At 45.5% G+C, this 10,291-nt stretch overlaps 1 protein-coding gene across 2 annotated transcripts in view; it reads left to right on the forward strand.

Annotated features, from left to right (window-relative positions):
* Positions 1 to 2,479: 2,479 nt before the first annotated feature.
* Positions 2,480 to 10,291, forward strand: part of GRIA3 (glutamate ionotropic receptor AMPA type subunit 3) — a 315,536-nt gene continuing 307,724 nt past the window's right edge. For both annotated transcript variants that reach the window (XM_003797025.1, XM_003797026.1), the window contains exons 1-2: positions 2,480 to 2,860; positions 4,029 to 4,187. In XM_003797025.1, coding sequence (XP_003797073.1) covers positions 2,752 to 2,860; positions 4,029 to 4,187 — 268 coding nt within the window. In that variant the 5' untranslated portion in view covers positions 2,480 to 2,751. The remainder of the gene's footprint in view (positions 2,861 to 4,028; positions 4,188 to 10,291) is intronic.

Raw genomic sequence — 10,291 nt, forward strand, 5'->3', positions numbered from 1 at the left:
AATGACGGTGAAGCTCACCAGAAATCTCTTCTTCCACCTTTTTGAATGGCTAACCAAGCATGGATGGAGTCCTGGCTGCTTTCAGAAGTGTAATGAGGTGTCTGGAATCCTCCTCCTAGCACAAAATATATTCTTCACCTACCTGAAATCCAAAACTGAAACCTCCTCGTTAGAGGCATTCCTTTGAACCAAGGCATTGAAGGCTCCTATTAAAATGCAACTGTGTTACCTGTGTTATCTAAGGAGAAACATATAGTGCCTGACACAAAGTAGAGGTTCCCTAAATGTGGCATTTTTAATATTAAATTGCCACTGCCTGCCAATTAGAACCTTAGTAAAGATTCATCTCCCAGACTCTCTCCTATGTCCTGAGGCTCTTGAAGAGCTGGAATGGGAAGATTTTGATATGAAACATTGGCAAACACTTGATAGCAAAGTCTTGAGGTTGTGGGGATGGTGAGGAGAGGGGAGGATGGCAACAGGAGGAGCTTTTGGGGAGAAGAGGGCACTTTTAAAAAGTGATAAAGAGGGAAGAAGTTGGGAAATTAGCACTGATTTTTCATAGGAGTCAGGCACTGAATTCTGTGCTTTCACATACATTATCATATTTAATCTTAATAATTACCTTATAAAGAGAGAAATATTCATATCCCCATCTTGAAGATGAGAAAACTGAGGTTCAGGTTAATATAGTTGCTCAAGGTCACCCACTGCCTGTATGTGATGGGATTTAGACTTGAACTTGGACTTGTCCATATCCTAAACCTATGTTCCCGAACAATGCTATCTCACTGTCCATGTTTGTCAATGGGTGGTTAACTTTGTCTCTACTACTACCTTTTCCCTAATGCTTCTCCCACTGGAAAAGTGAGTTTTCTCTGACTACCATGTTTCTCCCTCACTACCAGCCATGGACTATCAAAATAGAGACAAAAAATTTCTATAGGTGGTGGGTTTGGAAGAAATTATGCATTATCAGAATGAATATAAGTTTGTAAAGACCCTACAATGAGTTTTCAGGTTCCAGCCTATGTCTTGCCAAATCCAAAGTTCTGGAGTAACTGATGCTTTATCTGGGCGCCCGGGCCACCATCCTCTACCCACTGCCCAATGTCTATCAGATTGCTTTACACACTGGCAGAAAGGTTTATTTTCCACTTAGACCAGGAAGAGAGGATATGAAAAGAGTAGCAGGTGTGTAAAGGATAAAACCCATGTCTTCCAGAAAGGCTGTGGGGTAGAACTGAAAAACACTTGGGAGATAAAGAGGATTCGTTTTTTAAGACTCTTCAGCCCAGGATATTCACCCAGGACGTGCTGCCGAGAGGACCACCCCCAAGCTTCGTAGGTGCTTTCCTCCCCTTAAAGCACAAAGAGGAAGAAGAGTCAGAGAGAACGGATAACCTTGAGGGTCATGAGTCAGGGGCCTAGGCTGCTAAGTCCAGAGGCACCTCTGAGGGAGCAAGGCAGCTAGAGACAGTTTTCTTGAACCTCAACTTTCATTCCCCACCCCCATCCCAGCTCATTCTCACACCTCTCTCCTTGGTCGGTGGGACTGAGCGTCCGTCCTTTTCATTAACCTTTTAGTTACCAGTGCGTGCACACAGTTTTTATCTACGCTCCCCAAAGCAGTCAGCTCCACACTGCTCATCACTGGCCACCCTATGCCTCCTCCGCAAGCCGGCCTGGGCACTAGCGTTAATGGGAGGGACACACCTCCAAAAGCTGCGGGGATGCGGATGGGGGGTTGTTAACTCGCCCTCAGATCTCTGCTGTAAATGCTGAGCGGCAGAGACCGGGCATGCGCAGCATCTTCGGGCGCATTGTGATGGGAACTGCTTCTGTGACTCTCTACAAAGACTCCGGAGTAACCACTAACCACCCTCTTAAGACTCCCCTTCTTTAAGACAGACACACAAACGCAGAGGCAATGCAGATTTTTTAAAGGGGGGAGCGGTTGCAGCTTGAAAGGTTGATCCACTTGAAGACTGGTGTGTTTCTATTGATCCCATCTCTGGTGTTGACAAACGCCAGCGCCTAAGCTTTGCAGTCCGAGGCTGCAGTTTGCAGTAGAGCTAAGCGGTGTGCGGCTTTAATTCCACGTCAGATCAACTTTGATCAATATCCCCCTACCGGCCCAATTGGAAGAGCCGTATTCACCGGCACTGAGCCTTTTCCCTCTTTTCATCTTCTCCCCCCCTCTTTAGACCCACCATATTTTGGGGAAGGGGGTCTCGGGTCTTTCTTCATAATTTCTTTCTTCTTTCTCTCTCTCTTGCTTCTTTGTTTTTGTTTTTCTATGTTTTGTTTGTTTTGTGTTTTAGCTCGCTCGCTCTCTCTCGCTTGCTCTCTCTCTCTCTCCTTGTCTTTCTGTGATAGGGAGAGAAATCGCTTTGGCGAACCCAGCTCACAGCCAATGAACCCGCCTTCCAGATTGGTGTGAAGACAGAAGTGAGGTGGGGGGCGGGGAGGGGGTGTGAGAGATCCTGGGAGCGAGAGGGAGAGAGAGAGAGCAAGAGAGAGAGAGAGAGCAAATAAGAGAGAGAGAGTAAGAGAGAGAGAAGAAGAGGAAGAAGAAGAGGAGGCGGCAGCGGAGAAGGAGGACTAGTGTGGGGTGGAAAAGAAGAGTGAGAGAGAGCAAGTTAAGGGGAGGGGGTGTACGAGCCAGAGAATTATTTTTCTTTTTCTATTATTATTTTGACGACTCCCGAGTTGCGCCCATGCTCTTGTCAGCTTCGTTTTAGGCGTAGCATGGCCAAGCAGAAGAAAATGGGGCAAAGCGTGCTCCGGGCGGTCTTCTTTTTAGTCCTAGGGCTTTTGGGTCATTCTCACGGAGGATTCCCCAACACCATCAGCATAGGTAAGCGCGAGCGAGCCAGCCAGTCGGGCCAGGCTCTCCTGCACTGGAGACCACTGCCCCAGCAGGGCTACTGCGGCTGCGAGACCCTGTCCTGCATGGCCTGGGGAAGGGGACTGGGGAGGAGATCGGGCAGAGATTGTGGGGATCTGAGCCCCAACGAGGTGGCCATTCTGGGGAGCATTGAGGACCAAAGAGGGGTCTCTTGGGGCTGGTGGGGGTGGGCTTCTGGGTTTTTCAAGCTGAGAGGAGCACCGGAGGCGAGCAGGAAGCTGAGGTGCTGCAAGGGGCAAAGAGTCGCGGCTTTTCGGGTTGCTGATCCGGACTTTGCCATGGCGTGCGTGCAGCCGCTGGAAGTTCTCCCAGGGTGATGCCGCCTGTCTGGCCGCGCCAGGGCAAGTAACCCGGGCCCGGGGCGCTCCGTCCCACGTCTCCAGCTACCAGGAGACAGGCTAGTGCTGGGAGAGATACAGCCCACTTTGGATCACCTAGACCTGGGCAGCAGCCAGGGTCGGTCGGTGGTGGACGGGGTAGGAGGCGGGGGTGAGCCAAGGAGCTGAGCCGGCAAGCTGTGAAGTCACGCAGACCACGAATTCACGAATTGCCGCTATATCTGTCTGGAGCCCGGCTCCTGGGCGCCTGGAGGGAGTTCTCTCGGCTTCTGCCTGTATTTACAAGTCGAGAAGTTAGAATTGTTGCCATTACTGAACCAATCTCCAGTATTGTTCACCGGGGAGAATGGCTATGGGGAACGGGATGGGGCAGCGGGGAGGAGGGATAAAATTGCTTTTCTTCCCAACCTTTCCCTTTACCCTAGGAAATGATGAACCAGCTGTGTGAATGGGCGGGGGGTGGGGGTGGAAAAGACAAGCAGACTACCGCCTAAGAAAGAACCAAGTCCCACTCTTGATTCCTTCGTCCTAACCCAAGACAGCCCCCTCTTCCCTTGGTCCCTTCTCTCCAGCGCCTTCTCTTCAGCCTAGAGAAACCAGGTTTCTCTTGGCTGAAATCTGAGTTCACAAGTCTTGAAAGACACGCAGGTTGAATATTGATCTTCAATTGTACACCCCAGTATCTCTGAGAGGTATCTAATATCTATAGAGTTCCCCAATTTCTAACCGGTCCTGGGGTGGGGGGACACAAGCCAAATCTCGGTTCCCTTTGCTTGTAGGTGGACTTTTCATGAGAAACACGGTGCAGGAACACAGCGCTTTCCGCTTTGCCGTGCAGTTATACAACACCAACCAGAACACCACCGAGAAGCCCTTCCATTTGAATTACCACGTAGATCACTTGGATTCCTCCAATAGTTTTTCTGTGACTAATGCATGTAAGTAGATCTGCTTTTCCTCCCTTTGGGATCTTGGGGGCGTCATTTGTATCTTTCTTATGGTGCTTGGGGTCTGTGTGTGTGCTAGAGGGTGATTGTCTCAGTAGACATTTTTAGGGGTTCTAAGCAATCTGGTTTCATCCTGAAAAAAGCAACTCTGGAGGATACTGCTGAGGGGCTCAAGTCAGTGGTCAAAACTCAAGACAGTGGGCAAAACTCTCTTCTAAATAGTGTTGGATGTAAAAGTTTCATTTTCCTCCCTGCTAACCCAGCATTCCCTCCCCAACACCCTTTTCTTGCTGGGGGAAAAAGAAAGAAAAAATAGCGTGGTTGTTCAAAGAAATTTCTTCAGACAGGATTAAAAAAAGAAGCAGAGGCTTCTTGATTGAGTCAATTCAGGATGTACATTACTTGACTGTTAAAGCTAACGCCTGGCTGTAAGAATGAGCTGAATTTGACAATTGCTTAATTATGCAGGAACCAAATATGAGAAATTCTCCAAACAAGTGACCTTGAGGTACAGATCAGGCTGGATTCCCTGACCTCTTTCCGTCCTAACGATATCACCTTTCTTACTGAGAGAGCTCTAATAGGAATTGATAAGACTACAAACTGATTGCAAGCGATGAAAGCCTAACAAACTGGGGGGAAAGGAAAAGACAGCGATCAGGTGATTATTTGGAAAGCGAGTTCTGCCTCCCCTAGTGTTGTTCACCCCCTCCCATTGTTAAAGATAACACAGTTCTTAATTTAGAGCTAGGAATGGGGGAGGGGAAGGCTTAGAGGTGGAAAACTGAGTATTGAAAGGGAGGAATTTCATCAACCCCAAAGCCATTTCTGAAATCCACATTTGTATCCAGTGACTATTCCTCTGGAGAGGGGACATTTTGGGAAGTAAAAGCAGAGGAATCCAAATGGCTAATAGCCTGTTGGACATACAGTTTTACTTGAATAGAATATTTTGAGAGAAAGACTGAGAATCCTGCATCTAAGCCAAATTTGCTAAAAGTTTTCACAACAATAAGGTTTGTGATGGCATAAAATATATTTTGCTTCTATGGCTGATGTAGTTTGAAATTTGTTTGCTTTTTTTTTTTTCTTCCAAAGGAAAAATAATGTTTAGGTTTGGCTCAGTGAAAACTTTGTACATGACTTTCTTTAAATCTTTCTATCTCAAAGGATATATCATTTCCAAAAAGCTGTTGACAGGTTCCCCAAGGGCACAAGTTCCTTGGATTTGAAGATTTGAGCCAAGGGGACAGGGGTGATGTACTTTGCAAGAAATGTGACAGTAACCAGGTTCAAGAGAATTTTAGCTGAAGGTACAGATCCTTATATGAACATGCTCTGAAATACTCCATATTTGACATTCTTTTGGCTTTCTGACATTGACAAAAATAGGAATTTATTAATTCCGGCTAAGTGTGAAAGTTACAAAATGTCTGTCTATACTTTGCATCTTATTTTGGTAATCCCAGCCTGTCTCCACAGCATTTACAACACACGTCTGACTCTTAATCCTGCAACACTGTGATCTTGTCAAGAGGCTAAATCGCAAATGCAGCTTCCTAAATATCAATTAAAACAGATTTAAAGCCAAATATATGAAACTCCCAGGATTTATTATCACTAATAATGAATAGCATTTATTTCAACTCCCTTCAGTGTCTTTCCTCTGATGAGGAATGGGATAAGAGAGCCACTGGGTTTCTCAGGAATGATTGGTTTCCAAGGTTTTCGGTCCTGTTCTTATGCTCAAATCACACTGACACCTGCCAGTCTAGGGCTATCAGAACCCCACTCAAAGAGCAATCAGAAATGATCCTTGCATATGAAAATTTCAGGTTTAGAGACAGGCAATAAGTTATCCATATTGATGTTGAGTAGCCTTAGTGTCTCACCTCTTGGGGTAATAAAGGAACAACCATGGGAAAGAAAGAAGATTAAAATCTCTCACCCTGAATCCATAGCACCTCAACTTACAAGTCTGGATTATGGCTGGGGGCTTGAGAGTTGGGGAGAAGGGGTGTGGCTCACTGGGTAACAAAACAAAACAAAAAGGTGACCTTGCCCTTAGTTATGCTGAATACACATATATGCGTGCACATAGGCACATACAGGAGAAATATTTAGAAACCACTGATATGCACCCAGCTGCCTGTTGCACTCTCAGACTTTACAGCTCAGGAGACAGAGGAGAAAAGCTGTCATCTTCTCTAGTCCCTGAAACAGTCATCTCTGAATGTCACAATCATTGAATGGGGGCCAGATCTCAAAGCTGTCTCCCGGCAGCTGCTGCCTGGTAGCTTAGTATGAGAAAGATGACTAGTCTAACCATAGTCTATGAATGCAGAAACCAGTGATTTCTAGGAGCCAGGGAAACCTTGGAGGTGTATCTCATTTCTCCCTCTGGTTTTGATTTTCCTTTTTCTTTTTTTTTTTTTTTTTTTTTGAGACAGAGCCTCAAGCTGTCCCCCTGGGTAGAGTGCCATGGCATCCCGCTCACAGCAACCTCCAACTCCTGGGCTCAAGCGAGTCTCCTGCCTCCGCCTCCCAAGCAGCTGGGACCACAGGCGCCCGCCACAATGCCCGGCTATTTTTTTTTGGTTGCAGCCATCATTGTTGTTTGGCGGGTCCGGGCTGGGGATTCGAACCCGCCACCCTAGGTGTACGTGGCTGGCGCCCTAGCTGGTTGAGCTATAGGCGCCGAGCCTGATTTTCCTTTTTCTTGTGGAATTGGAGGTCAAATATTTCAGATGTCAGCCTACAATTCTAGTTCAGTACTGGACCCTGGCAGGTGACCCCAGGTTCCCTACCTCCAATTGACTGTCTCGATTGTGCAAAGGAAAACCTCTGTAACCTCTGGCCTGCCCTTCCCTGGAGACCTCGGGAGAGTTCAAAAAATTCCCAACTGAGTCCAAATCTGGTCACCCACTTCTCCTATCCAATTTAAAATGGAATGAGCTGGCAAAAGTTGTAGAAACTTTCCCCTCTTCCCTTGCATAATTCCTACCTTCAGCTTCCCCTAGCACTAAAATTGATCTCATCTCATGATCTTTCCTGAACATTCAATCCTGAGGCAGCACCCACTTTGTAAGGTATGCAGGCAAACAATATTCAAAGAATAAACAAAGGGTAAGTCCTTCTGTATGTGTCCTCTGCATTGCTCCCCACCCCCAACAATGTATCAGAAGGTTTCCTTGCAATGAATCTCAGGCATCAGTTATTTAAAGACTCTTCTTCACTAACAACCTGGGTTTGTTTTTTTGTTTGTTTGTGTGTTTTTGCATAACCCCCAAGAGGTTTGCTTAAGACAGATGCCAACTTTATTCTTTGTCTTAAGAGGCCAATAAAAGCCTTGTTGGCATTGAAAGGTGGTTCCTTTGGGATTTCAGCTCAGAGGTGAATTGAAGTTTATCAGAGACATTCACCTGATTTGGAGCACATGTCCCCATTTCACAGGGATTGATAATTTGCTGCCTTACCTTTCAATGTAACTAGATAGCCCCAGAAAGAATGATGCAAATATTTTACTTTCAGGATACACACACAGGCACCCACACATACATGATCAGTATATATGAAAAGATGTACACACATGTAAGTTACATGTTCTTTTAAAAACAGATTCGATCATCCTAGGGTTTGGGGAGAGAGTGGACACACCAAGAAACTGCTGGGTCCCGTTGAGTGCCTTTGCTGCCCTGGTTCCTTGGGAAACGCTACCGATTCCCTTGAAGTCCCCTCCCGTGTCTTGCTGCTCCGCACTTGTAGTGCACTCCACACTACACCGCCCCAGCCTCTGCAGTGTCAGCTCATTAGCACACAGATCTCATATTCCCTCTCCGCACTGTCATTGCAAAAATTGCTGTTGTACACCTTTACAGCCAACAAATGTGCTCGTGGATTACGCACTGTTTGCAAGAAGCAGGGAAAAGGCAAATGTAACCTTAAAGGTTATTCACCACGGAATTGTGCTCTAAACGCATTGGCTTAAATAAAAATCTGTTGATGGAGGTGCAGTGGTGATGGTGGTACTGAGAGTAGGACTTAGGAGTGCAGGCTGTAATGGAGCCCCAGCAAAAATCCCTTTTGTGGGCTAAACCTAACACACCAGCTGTAAATTTTTATTCCATTAATATTTTTCAATCCATTTGAAATATACCTGCTAACTGAAAACACACTCCTTTTATAAGTAAGTGCATTTTGTTACCAGGTGTACTTAGCCATGAGATGGGTATATATCCTCTTGCCTACAGAGTTACAATCTCGTTAACTAATTATATAATTGCCAGGATCCACTTAACCATTTAGGTTCATTTAGGAAAGAAATGTCTCCTTTGATCCCATTCTCTGCGATTTGGTGGGTTTGGGTTTGTTTGGTTCAATTTTAGTGTTTGCTCCTTCCATATAAGATTTGGAACCAGGGTGAAGACCACCGGGATCAAAGCTGCTATCTTCAAACAGATCGAGCTAACTAACCTATGTCCAGTGCTCTGCTTCTACCTCCTGCCCTCACACCCCTGTTTGCACCTTTGCTGCTGTCCCTCTCTCCTCTGTCTGCTGGCCAGCCTTCCACTGGCTTAGCTCACTTCTCAGCCCCTCTGGCCAGCTGGCTTAACCCACTAAAGCAAGAAGATGTCGCCTCAGTGGTGCCAGCCAAAGATTTAAGTCACCTTGTCACAGCTTTATTATGGTTTTTTAAATCTATTTTTTATTGGGGGAGGAGGGAGGAAGGTGATGCTGTTCATTTGGGCCATAAAAATAGATGGCAATCAGCAGGCTATAAAGGTGAGCTTCTACAAAGGGCATACCTGCCCCAGAAGGCAGCTTCCTATTGATCTGCTAATGAGGGGTGGGGAAGAAGGAATTGAGGGGAAGAAGCAAAGAAAATGACTTTGCTCTCCATCTATGCTTACTGCAAAAATGGGCCATGGTTTTCCTTCCTTCCTGCAATTTTAACTTTTTCTCCCCAAAATGAAACTGGTTTTCCACAACCCCCTACTGCCACCTTTACAGACGTTGTTTCCTTAAGTCTGCATTTCCCTCCCTAGTCCGGAAGACTGAATTGAAATAGTGAGGGCTGCTTGAGATTTTTGTTATATGTTTTTGGCGCCTGGTACAATTTTAAATTTTATTGTTAGGGATAGTCAGAGGTGATTGGCTCGTTTCATTTTAACACATTAAAAAAAACCAGTGAAGTCGCTGAGGCATATTTGTCATTTTTTGTGAAATTGGTTTAAGGATTAAAGGACAGCATGCATTTCAAGAGAGGACCAAAATTTTAGAAGATAGAACTCATAATCGCGGGGACTTTGCCTGACAAATGCAATTAGTGTAACCTGGATCTTTGTATCCTCAATGAATCCCCAACAATAAAAAAAGAACTCATAATTTTGGAATAGGGGGAAAACCATATTTATCTAGATGATTTCCCCTTGAACTTCTTAGATCAGGGCTGCAAAATATATTTGAAGGACCCTTTAATGAAACGTTTTCCCTTCTGTGAAGGCTAAAAAAATCATGTATATACTTTACTTGATCCATTAAAAAAGATCAAGTTTTTATTCTATTCCTTTTGCTTTGATACTCTGGATCTGATTAGTTGAAATGCCCACAGGAAGGTGCAGCGAAAACCCCATTTAGGGGTGATGGGTATTCTTCAGCAGGAGTGTAGGAGTTGTGCAGACACAAAAGAAACTCCCTCTCTCCTAGGAGCTGTTCAGGAAATGTCTGGGCTCCAGACACAGAGCTGCAATTAGCTTTAGCTTGTGTCGGGGGTGAGCCCTGAGCTAGGGCAGCAGCCCCCAAAAGGGGTCAGTCCTAGTCATAAGGTTAATGTGGAAAGAATTTGTCGTACTCGTATTTCCACCTCTTCCATTGCCATTAGTTTCTCCGCCTCCTCCTCCGTCTGTCCAGCTCATCTGTCTTTTGTTGTTCTCTAACTGCCTATTCACTGACTGGCCCTGGATTCTGGTATCCCATCTACGTTAAACCTGCCTAGGGACTATTTCCCACCCTGTACTTTTCCAGACCTAATTCTCCTTCTCCATCAGAATGGCCCTATTCTTGGTTTATCCTTGCCTTTTTTTTTTTTTTTTTTT

The sequence above is a fragment of the Otolemur garnettii genome, unplaced genomic scaffold, assembly GCF_000181295.1.
Source record: "Otolemur garnettii isolate 467f Iridium unplaced genomic scaffold, OtoGar3 scaffold00110, whole genome shotgun sequence".
NCBI classification, from domain to species: domain Eukaryota; kingdom Metazoa; phylum Chordata; class Mammalia; order Primates; family Galagidae; genus Otolemur; species Otolemur garnettii.